Source organism: Callithrix jacchus, chromosome 1 (genome assembly GCF_049354715.1).
Source record: "Callithrix jacchus isolate 240 chromosome 1, calJac240_pri, whole genome shotgun sequence".
Lineage (NCBI taxonomy): Eukaryota > Metazoa > Chordata > Mammalia > Primates > Cebidae > Callithrix > Callithrix jacchus.
This window is the reverse complement of record NC_133502.1, coordinates 178,924,290-178,943,161: the sequence shown is the minus strand read 5'-3', so window position 1 is coordinate 178,943,161 and position 18,872 is coordinate 178,924,290. Positions and strand designations below refer to the sequence as shown.

The 18,872-nt window shown below is 49.8% G+C and overlaps 1 protein-coding gene across 9 annotated transcripts in view; it reads right to left on the bottom strand.

Moving 5' to 3' along the window:
• HMCN2 (hemicentin 2) overlaps positions 1–14,337 on the bottom strand; it is a 167,573-nt gene extending 153,236 nt beyond the window's left edge. For all 9 annotated transcript variants that reach the window (XM_035260402.3, XM_035260417.3, XM_035260413.3 and 6 more), the window contains exon 1: positions 13,979–14,337. In XM_035260402.3, coding sequence (XP_035116293.2) covers positions 13,979–14,231 — 253 coding nt within the window. In that variant the 5' untranslated portion in view covers positions 14,232–14,337. The remainder of the gene's footprint in view (positions 1–13,978) is intronic.
• Positions 14,338–18,872: the final 4,535 nt, after the last annotated feature.

Below are 18,872 nucleotides of genomic sequence, written 5' to 3'. Positions count from 1 at the left end.
TTGCTTGAACCTGGGAGGCAGAGGTTGCAATGAGCCGAGATCACAACACTGTACTCCAGTCTAGGCGACAGAGTGAGACTCTACCTGAAAACAAACAAAACAAAACAACAATTTTGAGGAGGAAGAGATCCGAAGACCTCCCCCCTGCACCTTTTTAAAGATGCAGAAACTGAGGCCCAGAGAGAAAAGAGGCCCTCCATGTCAGGGGGAAGTTCTGGGGCAAGAGTTGACTGGATACATTATGCAGGCAGTGGCCCCGTCTCTGCTGTTCACTACAGCAAGCCTCACACTGAGCTCAGTGCCTGGCACACAGGAAGCGCTTAAATAAATATTGAATAAATATAGTTCAAAAGTGGATTAATAAACTTCTCAATGAATCTCACACTGCTTGAGCAGCTCCAGATTGACACCCAAGTTTCACTTATCTTTACATTCTGTCCCCAACACAATGCCGGGCATCCAATTAACACTCAACAAATACTGCCGAATGCCAGGCCCACCCAAGCTTCAGGCTCTCCCACCACAGGATGCTGCAGCCCCTCGCCCAGAGAAATAGATCCGAAACAAGGCGGGAAAGCAAATGTGGTTTTCTTGGACATGTGGAGAGATTGGCCACACTCAGAGGGCACTGGCCAGATTGGGAAAGGTGTCCGTGATTCCTCTAGAGATAGAGAGAAGGCCCCAGCAAAGACCGAAGGCAAGAGCTTGTTAAAGTCTGCCCCAAGTTATGAAAAAAGAAGATTCTCAAGAGAGTGCACATGACACACACACACACACACACACACACATGCACTCAGACACGTGCACACGCACACATGCATGCACGCACACAATTCCCGTGCAACCTCTGAACAAACAATCCCCAAACCTGCCCTGGGAGCTAGGTCCTGCCAACCATTCCCATCATTCCCAGGGCAGGGCCAGCTTCCAAGATACCAAGAAGGGGATGGGGATGCAGAGGTGTACTCCCCATTTGTCCTCCTTGCTGCCTACCTGCCACCCACCAACCTGCAGCTCCAGGCAGCGAGACAGGGATGGATGCCTTCTTATCATTAATTCAGACTGGCTCATCACTTCATTTGTCATTCCCGGGACTGCTGCACCATTATTAATCACTATCCTGAAGCTTCCCCGGGACAGAGGGCTATCAGCAAGGGTGGCTTTTCAAGGCTCATCTTCCAGCAGGATGGAGAGTGAGGCACCGGGACAGAATAGGGCAGGACATTTGGCTTGTCCCCATGGGAGCTCACCCATGAGAGGAGTCAACTGAGTCCCTTTCTATCTCCCTCTCTCACCCTATCCAGGCAGGGCTGGCCCTGGACAAAATGTCCCAACCACCTTAGGTCGTAACACGCTGTCCTTCCTAGCACCAAGCTGACGCTATTGCTGCTGCCACTGCTGCTGCTGATGTTGATGCTGATGACATGAAAATGATATTGATGGCAATTATGTTGAGATGATAACGTTGATGATATTGATGATGATACTGATGATGGTGGTGGTGGTGGTGGTGGTAACAGCTGCTTCTATGCATTGAGCACTTCTTATTTTACAGGCCTTAGCTCAGTCCTATTAGTGCCTCCCTATTACAACTGAAGAGGCCAACTTAGAGAAGCAACACCCTTGGTGACAAACAGCTAGTAAATGCTAGTTAATGTCTATACTAGCTTCCTGGGGCTGCTGTCACCAAGTACCACAAACTGGGGATCGGGGGGGTGGCTTCACAACACAAATTTCTTCTCTTGCAGTTCTAGAGGCTAAAAGTCCAAAATCCAGGGGTCAGCATTGCTGCACCTGCTGTGAAGGCTGTGAGGAAGAATGAGCTCCGAGTCTTTCTCTTGGCATATGCTATGCCAGCAGCCCTGGCTGCTCCTCGGCTTGTAGACGCTTCCCTCTGATCTCCGCCTCCACCATCGCGGGGCCGCCTTTCTCCCTGGGTGTCTGTGTCTCTGCTCTGCTTCTTATGAGGACATCATTCATATTGGATTACAGGCCCACTCTACTGCAGTATGACCTCATCATGGCTTAGCAAATTACATCTGAGATGACCCTATTTGAAAATAGGGTCTTATTCTGCCATCCCAGGAAGGACATGAATTTTGGAAGGACATTTTGCAACCTAGCACAATGTCCAAATCCACAAATGTTTCATTCCAATGCCTGTTCCCTCTGCCACTCATTGTACTGCCTCCAAAAACAGTGATGGTGGTGATGAGGAGGAGGAGGATGGTGATGTTACCATGGTTTTGATGTTTACTAAGCACCAAGTTTTGTTCTAAGCATTTGATGTACATTTGCTCATAAAAGCCTTACAACCACCTATGAGGTTTATTATTTATTATCCCCATTTTATAGCTGAGAAAATGGAGGCTCACAGAGGTAAAGTGACCTGCACGAGGAATTACAACTAGGAAGCAGCAGAAATGAGAGTCCAATCTAGGTCACTCTGACCCCAGATCCAAGCTGTCAACCACCTTTGAAGCTGTAGAAACTCAGAATTCATTCCCCAGACTCTTGTCCTGCACCTGCAGAGGGAGGGAGGTTCACGACTGAGGATGGGCACTTGCCAAACGGCTGGGCAGATGTGGCGTGGAGTCCCTCTGAGCAGGCCTGCCAGCTGCATGGATGATTAAACCTGTGACCTTGGCTCCACGCAAGCCACCCTCCAGCATCTGAGCCCCAGAAGCCTGGCCTGAACCACCACTCCAGAGGGGGGGTTTTTTCCACTGGGCAAGTGGAGGGTGTGGCAAGCCCCACAAACTGTCTCAAACACGTGAGGAGCACACAGGGGTGGAACGGCCCAGCCCCTTACCCAGCTTCACGTGTCCCAGTGGACATGGTCAAGACTGCAGTCAGGTACTCAGAAATCAGTCTCAGAAATATCTCAGGCCAAGGCCTCTTCCTGGGGCTACCTTGCCCCCTGCTTCTCTCTCCAAGTGGGGCTGCAATTTTAGAGTGAACCCTGGGTCCACACATCCTCCTCCTCCAGCTGCAGTGACCCCAGGCAGGTCTCACACTCAGCCACCACCATCGTCACACCGCCTCCCCTCCCCAAGACTCAGCTATCCCATCTCTAAAGGGAAGGGGCTGGAGAAAGTGATGTCAAGCCTGCTAGAATTCTGACAGCCCCTAAGCCCATATGGGCAAACGTGATACCCTTGAAGGCATCCTGGAGGGACAGACACAATGGCACAGGAGCCAACTGGGTGGGTGGTTTTGCCCAAAGAGCCAAAATGGCTCTAGAACCTTTCTCTGCCTCTGCTTCAGTGTCCAGGAGTCCAGAAAGCAACTCTCCTTGGGGTCTCCTTCCCAGGGCCTCTCCCTGAATACCCAGCGGTGGAGCCCAGCTCCGCCCTGCGTGTCCCCGTCAGCTCCACCCACTAATGTGCAATAAAGGAGATATTCCTGCCAATCTCACAGCCATTGTTTCTGCTGTTCCCTCTGCCTGGAGTGCCGTTCCCAGTCCTGCTGACTCTCCCCTACCCACCCAGCTTTTTTCCAACTCAGCTCAATGTCACTCACTCAGGAATGTCATTGCGGGAGCAGCCACAGCTGTGATGAGATGCCTGGGAACTTGGCTATTTGCCATGGGCCTTCCTGGCTGGACTGCAGGTGCCAGGCAAGCCATTACCCTGCCTGATCCCTGGGGACCCCTTGAGAATTGAAGATGGAGTAAGTGATTAATGGGTATATTGGGATCCCTGAGAACCAGATCAGCTCAGGCTGTACAGGCTGACCTGACACACCTACCCACCTCTGCCCCTCCAAGGACCTCCTGCCCTGAGATCCATGGCTTCCTCACCCTCTGGTCCTCCTCCTGCAAAGACCCTGGCCATCTCTCTCTAGTACCTCTCCCCTGCACAGATCCTTGCCTGGAAAGCCCTTTGACAAGGTGTTATCTGGCCCAGCCAGGCTGCTCCTGGCCAACCATCAGGCGCCCTCGGAATGACAGGGCTGTGCCTAGTCCAGCTCACAGCTCACAGGCTGCTCAGCCCTCCAGACCTCCAAGGAGAGACATACCTGGGGCCAGGTTAAGAGAGTGAATTTTCCCCTCAGAACAAAGACTGATCATTTCTACTTCATGAGGTGAGGCTGGTTAATCGCAATGTCACAGCCAGGCATGGTGGCTCATGCCTGTAATGCCAGCACTTTGGGAGGCTGAGGCGGGCAGATCACTGAGGTCAGGAGTTCATGACCAGCCTGGCCAACATGGTGAAACCCCATCTCTACTAAAAACACAAAAAGTAGCTGGGTGTGGTGGCCGGCACCTGTAATCCCAGCTACTCGGGAGGCTGCGGCAGGAGGATCCCTTGAACCTAGGACACGGAGGTTGCAATGAGGCGAGACCATGCCCCTGCACTCCTGCCTGAGGGACAGAGCAAGACTCCATCTCAAAAATAAATCAATAAATAAAAATAGCAATGTTGCTCAGGGTGACAATAAAAATCACATGCACACACACAACCCGGAACACGCAGCCAGAGTCAAGCCACTCCAGCTCCCAGGCAAGTATGTGGCCCCCACACATCTGCTCTGCCCACTGGCATCCTCACCTCTGACCAGCCCGGCAAAAGCCACTTCTTTCCTTGGGAAAGATGATGGAGCACCAGGAGCCCGAGACACCCAGGAAGAAATTCCAGAAGACTGTAAGGTCACCAATAATCCACACATGCAGATTAAGGCAGGACACCATTTCCCACCTAGCAAACTAGCAAAAACAAACGGGAAAAAAAAGCGGAGTGATGTCCCGGCAGGGGTGTGGGGAAACGCAGTCTCATCTTCCATGGGCCCAGGCGCAAAAGGGCACAGTGTGTTTGAGGGTAGTTGGATGGTGTCTATCGACATGGAAAATGCTCCTATGCTTTAACAAAGCAATCTTATTTCTGGGAATCTATTCTATAGATATGTTTGCAAATATGTGTGTGTTAATTGTGAAGAAACTGAAAGCAGCCTATTCTCCACTGTAGGGGGATGGGTGGGTAAATTAAGATAACTCCTCCAGTGCCTTCTTAGGGAGTCATTTTAAAAAATGGGGAGGATCTGTGTTTCCTGTCAGGAAGAGGTATCCACGCCATATGATATGGGGGGAAGAAAGCAAGTTGTAAAAAGCTTTACGTACTATAATTTTTTAAGTAGGTGTGTTTATGTACATGAGTGAACGTATACACATACATGCACACAAGATCTGGGAGTACACCAGAATATTAAGTGTTTGTACCTCTTGAGAGTCGTATTAGAATCTTTTACAAGCATGTATTAATTTTGCGATTCTTGAAGGGAATGGATTATTAACTGAAAAAGCTAAACCCTGATGGTAAAACTTGACAAAAATACAAAGGAAAAATACCACTTACGGATCACACACATGAAATGAAAGGCAAAGCGCCTAAATAAAATACTGGAAACTGTCATCCAGGTGCATGTTAAAGAATAATCCACCACGACCAAGCAAGACTTAAGCAAGAAATGCAAAAACAGTTTAAAATTAACACATTGGCCAGGCACGGTGGCTCACAGCTGTAATCCCAGTACTTTGGGAGGCCAAGGTGGGCAGATCACCTGAGGTCAGGAGTTCGAGACCAGCCTAGCCAACATCTAGTGAAACCCCAACTCTACTAAAAGAAATACAAAAATTAGCTGGGGTGGTGGAGCATACCTATAGTCCCAGCTACTTGGGAAGTTGAGACAGGAGAATCAGTTGAACCCAGGAGGTGGAGGCTGCAGTGAATCAAGGCAGCACCACTGCCCTCCAGCCTGGGTGACAGAGTGAGACTCCACCTCTCAAAAAAAAAAATGAATGCATCACGTTAATAGGTCAACAAAATGATCTTATAAACATTGGAATAAAGCAGAAACTCACTTGCTAAAATTCAGCACCCATGCCTGTTTGAATTTTTTGTTTTGTTTTTGCTTTTTCTTGTTTTTTGAGTTAATTTTATTTTAGTCAAATTGGGAATGAAAGCATCTTCTTTCACTTAATGGCAAAACTCAAACCAAGAATCAATATTATACAATGAGTGGTATAAAATTAAAAGAAGGAAAAGAAGGCCGGGCGTGGTGGCTCATGCCTGTAATCCCAGCACTTTGGGAGGCCGAGGCAGGTAGATCACCTGAGGTCAGGAGTTTGAGACCAGCCTGACCAACATGGAGAAACCTTGTCTCTAATTTCATAAAAATACGAAAATTAGCTGAGCATGGTGGCACACGCCTGCAATCCCAGCTAAGCTACTCGGGAGGTTAAGGCAAGAGAATCGCTTGAGCTTGAGGGGCAGAGGTTGTGCAAGCTGAGATCGCGCCACTACATTCCAGCCTGGGTGACAGAGACTGTCTCAAAAAAAAAGCAAGACAAGATAAGTGCAGCCATCACCATTATTTAGCACTGTTCTGACAGTTTTTGCTGATAAATAATAAAGTCACTTAAAATATGTGAAATATTTGATTGGAAAAGAAGCAACAGTGTTATAATTTGGACAAGCTGTGTCTGTGAACCTAGAATACTCAAGACATTACCAAAAAAATTAGAACTAGTTAAAAAAAACCAACTGCAGTAAAGAAGCTGGAAAGAAAATTAATATATGAAATGAATTACTTTCCAACATACTAGCAATACTCATTTGTAAAAAATGTAATGGACAAAAATTCTCAGCAAAGTAGTAACAAAAACCAAAATATTTTAAAATAATCTTAAAAAAATGGGTGGAACCTAAAAAAACTGAATCTTTATTAAAAAAAAAAAACACTATGATCTTTACTAAAAGAAATAAATGTGAACAGAAGAAGGGCATGCCTGATGGATGAGAATGATGGCATTTTTTTTAAATGATAACTCTTCCCCCAAAATTAAGATTTAACACACTTCCAAGAAAAGTCACAGTAAAAAAAATTGTTTGGAAGTTGACAAATGTTTCTATATGTCATCTAAAGAAAAAATTCTCAAGAAGATTTTGAAAATCAAGAATAGGAATAAAAAGAAGATGCTCAGGTCTGTAATCCCAGCACTTTGGGAGGCCAAGGTGGGTGGACCGCTCGAGCCCAGAAGTTCAAGACCAACCTGGGCAATATGGCAAGACCCTGTCTCTACCAAATACACACACACACACACACACACACACACACACACACACACACAAACGCACACACACTCCTCAGCCAGGCATGGTTGCATGTGCCTGTGGTCCCAGCTACTCTGGGGCTGAAATGGGAGAACCACCAGAGTTTTAGGAGGGTGAGGCTGCAGTGAGCCATGATTGTGCCACTGCCCTCCAGCCTGGGCAACAGAATCAGACCCTGTCTCAAAGTTAAAAAAGGGAGGGGGGGGAGGAGGAGGAGGAGGAGGAGGAGAAGCAGGGCGAGGAAGAGGCGGAGGAGGAGGCGGCGGCAGCAGCGGCAGCGGCCAGGATGGTGGCTCATGCCTATAATCCCAGGACTTTGGGAAGCTGAGGCGGGAGGATCATTTGAGGTCAATAGTTCAAGACCAGCCTGGCCAACATGGTGAAATCCCATCTCTGCTAAAAATACCAAAATTAGCTGTGTATGGTGGCACACGCCTGTAATCCCAGCCACTGGGGAGGCTGAGGCAGGAGAATTCCTTAAACACAGGAGGTGGAGGTTACAGTGAGCCAAGACTGTGCTACTGCACTCCAGCCTGGGTGACAGAGTGACACTCCACCTCAAAATATACAAATAAATAAATAAATAATTTAAAAAGCAGCAGCAGCTGAAGAAGGTATTGGCATAATAACTTTGGACGTGAATGCCCTCTGTAAGATTCAAGGCGAACTATTCTAGTTAATAAAGCTGCTTCCCACGGGGTCCTGCCCAAGAAGTCTGAAGCCACTGTCAGTGTATACGGGAACTAAATAGCAAAGGAAAGGGATGGTGGATGGCAGGAGGCAGGTTTGCCACTGTTAGATGCAGAGGTTACAGATAAGGAATGGGAAGAGGTTTGAATATCCAATACCTATTACATCTAATCCTATATCTAATATAAATTAGAGTTGGAGATACCAGCAGGCACTCATGTTTAGCTTAATACAGACACAGGTCATATATACAACACACATCTCCTCACCCTGTCAGCTAAGGGAGGTTTTAGAAGTAATGGCACCTCAGTGCCAATAAACACACTTAGCACGGATATCCTGGTTTCCAGTCACGGGAACCAGGGCTCCTTGGAGGGAAACAGCAAATTCAAGGACTGAGGCAGGAAGTACAGAAGATGAACCTGGAGCTTCTACCAGCGCCAGAAAGTAGGAATGTGCTTAAAAAAAACCCCACATACACAACAACGGGGGTGTCCAGGGACACAGAAGCCAACTGAATGAGCTCCCAATGACCACAGCCAGCAACATCTGAGGAGTGAAATAAAGTGGTTTAGGATCATAATTTAAAGTATAAAATAGCTAGCCATGATTCCATGCTGACGTGGATAAGTGATTGAATTAATTAATAAATGGAGCAGAAGAGACAACTCTCATGCAGAACAATTCCAAATAATCCCATATAAATACTCTACCCCCAAGGATGCGGAGCATAGCTCCCCCTTTTTAAATGTGGGTTACACATAGTGAGTGACTCTCTTCTAGAGAGTACGGTATTGAAAGAGAGAAGGGAAAAAACAGTAACTCTATTGTGGAGAAATCTGAAAAATACTACCCAAGTCAGGCAATCGAGCTTGACATCAACAGTGACAGCGAGTTCTCTTGATATGAGATGATGAGAACGGTATTTTAACACTGGGTCTTCTTCTCCAAAACATTACCCAGTCTAACTTGAGTAAAACATTAGACAAATAATGATTGAGGGAAAATGGCTGACCAGTATTCCTCCAAACTGTCAAGGTCATTGAAATGAAAGTAAGCCTGAGAAACTCACAACCTGAGTTGCTGAAGGAGACACAACAATTAATGTATCCTGGATGGGATCCCGGAGCAGAAAAAGGGCACTAAAGAAAAACCAAGGAAGGCTGGGCACCATGGCTCATGTATGTAATCCCTCTGCTTTGGGAGGCAGAGGCAGGAAGACCACTTGAGGCCAAGCGTTTGATACCAGCCCCTATCTCGACAAAAAAGTAGCCAGGTGTGGTGATGCACTCCTACAGTCCCAGTTACTCGGGAGGCTGATGTTATTAACATCTTACGTTAGTCTTTGACATTTATCACAACTAATAAAACAAATATTAATACATTATGATTAACCAAAGTCCACACTTTATTGAGATTTTCTATTTTTCTTTTTGCTGTCAATGTTTTCTTGTTGAGACAGGGTCTGGCTCTATCGCCCAGGCTGGAGGGCAGTGGCACAATCATAGCTCCCTGCAACCTTGAACTCCTGGGTTCAAGCAATCCTGACACCTCAGCTCCCAAAGTACTAGAATTACAAGTGAGAACCACTGAGCCAAGCCTACCAATTTTTTTAATTTCAAGTCAAACAAATAAATGTAAAGAGAGGAAAATAAAACAAAATACACACATACACAAACCCTAGGACATCTACCTAACTGGTTTTGTGATAGGAAAAAAAAACACCTTTATAAGCACCTAAGAAATCACAAAGGAAAAAATAGATTTCTCTACATAAACATGTAAAACTTAGAACATCAAGAATTACAAATACTAAAAGACAAGCAAACAGGAAAAATACTAACCATATTAAAAAAAAACAGTTAAGGCCGGGCATGGTAGTTCATGCCTGTAATCCCAGCATTTTAGGAGGTTGAGGTAGGCAGATCACAAGGTCAGGAGTTCGAGACCAGACTGAAACATGGCGAAACCCCGTCTCTACTAAAAATAGAAATATTAGCCGGGCATGGTGGTATGTGCCTATAATCCCAGCTACTCAGGAGGCTGCAGCAGGAGACTCGCTTGAATGCAGGAGGTGGAGGTTGCAGTGAGCCAAGATTACACCACTGCACTCCAGCCTGGGCAACAGAGTGAGACTCCATCTCGAAAAAAAAAAGAAAAAAACAGTCAATATCATCAGCATAAAGTCCTCATTCCAACTAAAAATAAAACCACTAAAACTTTGAGTGAAAAATGTGCAAAGAGGGCCGGGCGCAGTGGCTCACGCCTGTAATCCCAGCACTTTGGGAGGCCGAGGCGGGTGGATCACAAGGTCAAGAGATCGAGACCATCCTGGCAAACATGGTGAAACCCTGTCTCAACTAAAAATACAAAAATTAGCTGGGCATGGTGGGCGTGCCTGTAGTCCCAGCTACTTGGGAGGCTGAGGCAGAAGAACTGCTTGAACCCAGGAGGCAGAGGTTGCAGCAAGACGAGATTGAGCCGCTGCACTCCAGCCTGGTGACATAGCGAGACTCTGTCTCAAAAAAAGAAAGAAAGAAAGAAAAGAAAGGAAGGAAGGAAGGAAGGAAGGAAGGAAGGAAGGAAGGAAGGAAGGAAGGAAGGAAGGAAGGAAAGAAAAATGTGCAAAGAAACTGACAGTTTACAAAAGAAGAAATTCACACCAAAAATATCTAGTGAACACTTGAAAGACACATTGAACCTCACTAGCAATCGAAACAAGAATATATCACTTTCCATTTTTGAATTAGAAAAGAAATGTTTCTATATTAATTTCCAGTGTTGGGCATGGCTGCACTGAAACGGGCCCCTAAAATGCTTCTGGTGGAAGTTCCATCTCCTGAAACATTCTAGAAAACAACTTGAAGAGTCATCCACTCACTCGGTGTGTTAAAAATGACCTAGGAATTCACTTTGAGGAACTTAAGCCTACACAAAAACCAATGAAAGATGCAAAGATTTTATCAAGAGAATGTCTTAGTGACATTTTAATAGAGAAAAACTGAAAACAACCTAAATTTTAGCACCAGATCTTGGTTTCTACTACCATTTAAAAAAAAAAAAAAAAAAGGAACCAGGACTCTTTTGAAACGATTAGCACATTTCTAACTTTTCCACTCTGGGAACATACAACTTTTTAATTTAGAAACTGTAAAAAATATTTCCAAAGCACAGATCTTAGTCTGTCTCCAAGCACCTACAGTCCAGAACCACTGCTGTTCACCCTGCACCCGCCTCTTGGGGTTTAGGAGAGGGGCTTCCTTTAAGAAAACCCTCCCAGCGTGCAGCTCTGGGGCTGGAGAAGAAAGACAGCTACAACCCCTATTTCTCACGCTCCTCTTCCACCAATGGGGATTCTATTTGTGGATTCAAAAGGCACAGCCAGGCCTAAATCACAGCTCCAAACCGCTGCTCAGAAGCCCTTGGTGGCTGTTCACAGCCCATAGAAGGAAAAAGAAAACCAAGTCCGCTAAGACATCAGCCCTGTAGTCACGGCTGCATCCAATCTTGCCCCTCCCCACTTTCCCGCTCCATTCCTGCCATGCACACGCAGCTCCCACACATATCTGTCCCTCCACATCAGCCCTCCTGTCCACCTCCCGGTCCTTACCCAGCCAGCTCCACACGCCCCAGGGAGTCCTCTGTCCTGCTGTGTCCCCAGCACCTGGCATCTGCCAGGCAAACGGCCAAAACCCTGTAAACTTTCACTTATGTTCTTCAAACATTCACTCACGCTGCTTCCTCAGGATGTCTTTCCTTAGTCCCCTTCCTTGCTAACTGGCCTGTACCCAGGAGTTGACACCTGAGCCACCACGTGTCACTGTCTACTTCCCAACCGGCCTGTCCCGGAGAGCTGCCAGCCCTGGGAATGAAGCCTGTCTCCTTCATACCATGAGCCTTCCTAGGCTCTACATGGAACAAGGGCTCCATGAGGCTGAAGTCTCCCCGACGTCTGAACCTAGGGGTGTCACTTGGAAGCTAATGTGGGGATCCAGGATGGAGGACTGGTTTTTTGTTTCATAGAGGATGGAGTGAGGGGCTGAGCCTGGTGAGAGCTGGAGAGCTGCATATCAGCTCAGTGCCTGGAGAGGACAGGCAAGGGGAGGAGTAGGAGCGGGGAGGAGGCGGTGAGGACAGCCTCAGGAGCCCTGGTCTGGGCTTCAGGACATGACATCTGGCTCCAAAAGGCTGCTGTCCTGCCTGGTCACTGGAGCCACACATTTCAAAGACAAATGTGGGTTATGCTCAGGAATTACATCATCCTGGCAGGTGGCCTTGGGGAAGTCTCGTCAGTGTCCTGAGCCTCAATTTCTCCAACTGAAGATAAAGGGGTAGATACAATGATCTCTAAGCTCCTTCAGTGTGATGTCTTTGGAAGCCCCAGAGGAATTCAGAAAGGGGGTGAGAGGGCTGGGGAGATGGAGGGTGACCTGAGTTCTAGCTCAAGTGCCAGAGCACACTTCACAGCCCAGCTCCTCACAACCCCACACCTGCCTGCCCCTGACTGCAGGGTAGAAGCTGTCCATCTGATGTTCCCCGAAATCTTTGTCCAGAGCCCTGGCTTCCCAGCTTTGATCTGCAGAGCCATGAGGTGCCCAGAACTCCTGGAAGCAGAGGGGCCTCCAAACCCCTAGACCACAAACTCAGCCTGAAGCCTACGGAGATCGATGTCTTGCCAAAGTTTTGTCCATTTTCTAAGAACCTGTAATGATATTGTGATTAAGAAATGAAAATCCTTCTAAAAGGACTTGCTAACTCACACAGCCAATGGCTACTGTCTACTTCCTCAGCACAAGAGCACTTTGCAGTACAGTTTTGTAAGGAATCTGGTTTTTTGTTTTGTTCTGTTTTTGTTTTTGCTTTAGAAAGCTGTCCTTGACAGAGGGGTGAATGCTGGAGAGATGTGATAAAGCCAAATAGGACTCAGAGGCTCTCAGTGGTGAGCAGAGGCTATTCAATGTACGCTTCTCCCATTTTACTGTAACTTTACAATTTTTCATTAAGAAATGGGGGGAGGCTGGGTGCAGTGGCTCATGCCTGAAATCCCAAAACTTTGGGAGACTGTGGGAGGATCACTGAGACCAAGAGTTTGAGACTAGCCTGGGCAATACAGAGAGACTCCATGTCTACAGAAAATTTTCAAAAATCAGCCACGCATGGTGGTGTGTGCTTGTAGTCCCAGCTACTTGGGAGGCTAAGGCAGGAGGATCTCCTGAGCCCAGGAGTTAGAGGCTGCAGGGAGACATGATCATACCACTTCACTCCAGCCTGGGTGACAGATACTGTCTCAAAAAAAAAAGAAAGAAAGAAAGAAAGAAAGAAATAGAAGTTGGGGAAAGCAGTCCGGCTCCTCGCAGCTGGGAACCTGCAGCTCACTCAGCAACTGCTCCCCCTGGGACTCCACAGTGGAGCCGCCTAGGGACCCTTTCAAGGGCGCCCCTAACACAGAGCTATGAGAAGAGGTTAAATAGGGACCATTTCAAGGGCACCCCTAACACGGAGCTGCAAGAAGAGGTTAAAAGGGAAACAGAGGTGCAGCCTGCAGGGAAGGAGTTAGGGCATGACTCATCTGCGAGAACACAACAGGTGGTGGTCACCGGGGCCAGCGCAGGAGGGGCGCTGCTCTTTCCCCTGGGAAGACAGGCAAGGGGGCAAGACCAACAAGGGTGAGTCCACTCCCCACTGCGGGGTCCATCGTGGACCCCATTTCGTCCCAACGCCTGCCTCTGGGAGCTGTTCCGGTCTCCAAGCCTATGCTGGAGCGAATTCTGAGAATTAGCCAAAAGGAAAACCCTGCAAAAGCTCGCGGCGTCCCGAGTCCTCGACAGGAACACCTCATTTGAACATCTCAGCAGGTCTGGGAGGCCGTCCTCACCATTTCATAGGTGGGGCCGCCAAGGCGCGGGAAGTTGAAGTCCCTTGCTGAAGTCTCACCACAGCGCAGGAGAGCCGGGAGAGCAGGTTCCCTGGGCGAGGGAATATTCAGGGGAGGGAAGGGACGGCTGCAAGTAGTGCCCAGGTGCCCAGGGTCCCCACGGCGCAGATATGCCGAGAAGTTGTGCCCGCCAAGCGGCAGCGCAGCCCACAACATGTAGATTCGTTCGGAGCCAGGCCAACTGAGGGGGTCGGGCAGCTGAGCGCACTGCGAAGGGGCGCCCAGCGGGCGGGGGCGCTACCTGGGTCGTGGAAGGGCACCAGCGCGTAGTTGACGATGGCCTGGCTGCGGCGGCTCAGGCTGCGTTCGAGAATGCGTGAGGCGCCGTCGATCACCTGCATCAGGTCGTCCCACATGGAACCAGTGACATCAAAGACGAAGGCCAGGGTGGCATCTCCCGTGGTGGGGAGCATCGCCGTCCCAGGCGCTCCAGCCACCGCCGCTGCCGCAGAAACCGCGGTCAGCAGCCTCAGGAGGGACGCCCCGGGCACCATGCTGAGCGTGGCTGTGCGGTAGAGGCGCAGGTCGGAGTGAGAACCGTCGCCTGGGTGCACACAGCGGTTGCAGCCGTGCCTCGCTCCGCGCCTGTCGGGCCAGTGCGCGAGGGATAAGGGCAGGCGCGAGGTGGGTCCCTCTGCTGGGAGTCCGAGGCGGGTCCTAGAGCCCACCCCATTCAGGGTCACGGGCCCGCCTCCTCCGCTCCCCCCACCATGACTCAAACTTTCCCAGCCCCGCTGTTCTCCCGTCCAGATCCGAGGTTAGGGGAGGACGCTGGGCGGACGGCAGAAGGAAGCTGGGGCCCAGGCCAGGGCAGCGAGGGATGGGGACATGCAGGATGCAGTGGACACCTGCGCCTCCCGCTGATGGCACGCCATGCTGCAGGGGCGGAAGAGGAGGGGAAAATGCGACCCTCCAACCCCAACTCCCCCACCCCTGCCTGGCCAAGGCAGACCCTGGCTTCTGCAGTTCCCTCCACCCAGTGCTGCCACAACATCCTCCACCCCTGCCCCCTAACACACACACACAAACTCCGCCATGCCTTTTCCTTCTGCCGGGTGGGCTCTCTGCTTCCCGGTGATTACCATCATTACTGTTGTTATAATCAACAAGAAGTCTTGTTAACCACATTCTAAGCATTTTCAGTTATTCGCCTGAAGGCTGGCTGCAACCCCAGAGTGAAACACGACCACTAAACCCATTTTACAGATGAGCAAACTGAGGCTCAGAGAGGTGAAGACATTTGCACCAGCTCACTCAGTTCTCAAGCAATGAAGACAAGATTAGAGACCAGATCTAGAAAGACTCCAAAGGCGCAGGCTCTGCTGACTCCCTTGTGTTAAAAGACATTGCCACCAGTCACCTGGTAACTCCAGAAGATAAGGGCTACCCTCGTGCCCATCTGCCTCCTCAGCCCTATGGGCTGCTTGTGTGGATGCTGTGTCCCACCTAAGGTGCTTCCCCGGGCTGGGTTCAGCCTCCGGCCCCCCACAGCGCTGCCGCAGATCCAGATGGGCTCGGGCATGGCTGCTCATCTCAGGCTGTGTTCTCGGGACCTGTTTCACGCCTCTCCCCCAACTGGCCTATGAGCCACTTGAGGGCAGGGCTGGGCCTTGGTCTACACTGGATGAGTCCCCCGTTCCCAGCCCAGACCCAAGCACATGGTGGGGAGTCACTAATGTTGCCTAAATAAACAAATGGCGGGTTTTGTGGATATGACCGGTTTTGAGTCATGTGAGAGAAAGTAGCTAACCCCCTCAGTCCCTTCTCTCAGAACTCCATGCTCCAGAGACATGGCTGAGGGCGCTGGGTCTGTGAGTCAGGGCTGGTGGGGGCTTTCTTGAGCTCCTGTCCCCTCAGAGTCCTCAGCCAGGAAGCCCCCCCACCCTAAGCTCCTCTTTCCCCTATGGTCTCAGCTCAGACCCTGTCTCTGAGGCTGCTTCTCAACCCCTGACCTGCAGCTCACATTTCTCTGAGCTCTGTCCTGGCTCTGACCACATGCACATCATGTCTGTGGATCTGCCCCCCTACTCTGACCATAAGTTATATGGCAGAGACGCTGTGCCTGGCATATGGTAGGTGCCTAAGGAAGGTCTGCCACCTGAATGGGGCAGCAGACATCAGAGAAGCTTGGCGGCTGGGCGTTGGCCATGGTGGGAGGCAGCAGACATACCAGGGACTCCATTCCAGCAGACAGCTGGGGTCCCAGAGAAATGGTCTCCCACGGAGCTGCCCAGACCCAGCAAGGGAGTGGAACTTTCACCCACCCAAGTTCAACGGAAGCTGAGTCACCTGCACTTCTGAATGCTGGCTCTTTAAATCTCCCTGGGCTAAGTCTGTGATTGCCCCCAGAGTCTGGGCAGGGCTGGGCCAGCTGTTGGAGAGAGAAGAGAGGCCCCAGCTGTGGGGAGGCAAAAGCCAACAGGAGCCAGGAACTAGACAGGACTCACAAAGGGTGACATTCCAGGCACAGTGCAGTGAATATTTGGGGACAAAGGTCCTTCAGTCATTCATACCACAAAGATTTGCTGAGCCCAAGCTGTGGTCAGGCACTCTGCTAGTCAGTGAGAGCAGCTGGGGCGGGGGGAGATGAGGATGCAGAAGACTGGCTTCCCACCCCGGGAGAAGATACATGTAAACAAATCATTCTAAGTCAATGAGATAAGTGCTAACAGAGGAATTACCAAGAGCTCTGGGAGCTCAGAGGAAGGAGTGGCTGAGCCTAAGAGGTCAGAGGAGGCCACAGAATGAGGCTGAGAAATCTTAAAGAACAAGCAGGGAAGGGTATTTGAGGAACAGGAACAGCATGTGCAAAGGCAGGAAGATCTGAGATCCCAACTGGCAGGTAGCCCTGCATAACCAGCCAGGGGATGACAAGCAGAGAACGAAGACCAGATCACAAAGGACCTTTGGTATCTTGCGAATGCACTTGGGGTTTCTCTGAGGACACTGGGGAGCTACTGAAGAATGCAGGCCAGGAAGCCACCTGATTTGATGTGCATTTCAGACAGGTCACAGCAGAGAAGTTCAGAGGGTGGACCTTGTAGATGCCAGGAAGCCACAAACCTACTCAAGGACACAAGGATAGAGCTGGCCCCAAAGAAAGCAAGCAAGATGCCTCTACCCAAGCTGGTCACCAGGGACAAATGGAATCATGGATTTGGGTCCTGAAACAGCTTGACTACCTGAAGCAAAGCCCTCCCCTCCCTGCAGCTGGGTCTCTTCATTCATAAAATGATTTGGAGATGGAAGGGAAGCTAACAAGATGACCTCTGATGTTTCTTGCAGGATTTCCTCTCTGGAGCCACCACTCTTGTCCCTCAGAGACACAGGAAAAGTACGAGGGAAAGTCTAAGCTCACCTTGGCACTGCTTCCCCCAACTGCCAGAGAAGAGAGGCTTCTGCAGGCATCCGTCATCTGTCTGCCATAGCTCCATCAAAGAGTAATGTCTGGCCTGATCCCAATGCCCATCCAGGGTGACTGGAGGTGTTGCCCCAAGCACCATCCTCTCCAAGTGCTCAGGGCTTCCCAAGAATGTAACCGTGATCACACATAACCGAAGTGAGCAAGGCCTGCAGAGCAGCCCTGCCCAGAGAAAACGCACCTGAACCTCATCAATGAATTTCATCCCACCACCTTGACCTGACAGCAGGCTGCCTGGAAATCCCATCTTTTTCCTCTGTTTCTAGAAGAACTGGTCTCAGGGGAGGTGTTTCCTAACACAGCACATTTGCTGTAGACAGCCACAGAGAGCAAGCATGTGCTGTGTGCCGCCACTTAAAGGAAGCACACATGGGTACTGCTCAACCTGCCGAGTTCAGCCCTGGCTCTCGAACCCACTTCTGCGGACTGTGTCTGCACTGGGGATTGGCGTGCAGAGGGGCCAGATCAAAACTCAGGACTCTGAACACATGGCCAGTCCAGGAAAAATGACTCCTCTCTACCAGTGGCCCTTCCTTCCTCTTCCCTATGCCCTGTTCCCTAAATGCCTTCTAGTCTTGGCCACATTAAATCTGTGATTCTAGGCTAGGTGAGGTGGCTTACACCTGTAATCCCAACACTTTGGGAGGCCAAGGTGGGCGGTCACCTGAGGTCAGGAGTTTGAGACCAGCCTGGCCAACATGGCGAAACTCCAACTCTAGTAAAAATACAAAAATTAGCCGGGTGTGGTAGGGGGGACCCATAATCCCAGCTTCTTGGGAGACCGAGGCAAGGTAGAGGTTGGAACCTAGAAGGTAGAGGTTGCAGTGAGCCAAGATCATGCCACTGTTCTCCAGCCTGGGGGAGACTCCATCTCAAAAAACAAAAGTAAATAAATAAATCTGTGATTCTAACATCCCCCCACTCACTTCATCCCATCCCAGCCCTCATCCTTGGGGAATCCTCTCTGCTCCTCTGAGAGAGTAAAAACACTAAGGGTGGAGAGGATTGGCCAGAGCCTCAAAGAAGGCCAGCCCCTGTACTGACCCCTCCTCATGCGCCCCCTCAGCAACCTTTAATGTTAACATCTCTTCATGGAAGGGATGAGACAACTGAGGCTTCGAGAGGTGAAGTCCTGTGTCCGGGTTGGGCTGTGTGTTGGCGTGTCCCTTCCCACAAAGCCTGTGACCCCCTCCGCCACTCCATGCTGCCCCAAAAACATGGGGCAATGATTTGTACAGGAAGCCCAGCAGGCAGCACTTCTTCTAGAACTAACCAGGAGCTTGGTGTCTTCCCCAGGCATTCAGAGTCCTCTTGAGCAGTTCCCCAGCCTGGACTCAGACTCAAGCTTCAGACGTTAAGCACTGAAATGCTGGAATAGTCACAGCCTGCGCATGTGTCACCAGAAGGCCTGGGCAAAAAGAGGAGGCAGACAAATCACCCAGGGAATGAAGCAGGGGCTTCTGCCCTCCCAGGGCCTGAGAATTAAAAACAGTTTCAAATCCTTGTTTCGCTCCACTAGGAAAAAATAAATAATTAAGTGGGGGCCTGGAAAACAAGACTAGCAGGAAGTCGGAGGAACTGACAAACAACTGGGAACGATGAAGCTACTGAGGACGGGCCGGAGGAGCCAAGAAGCTAGAATCTGCGTGCCTGCGCCGAGAGCTCCAGGCAGCCAGCACTTGATGATTTACTGCTGAATCCAGTCCCTCTGTGG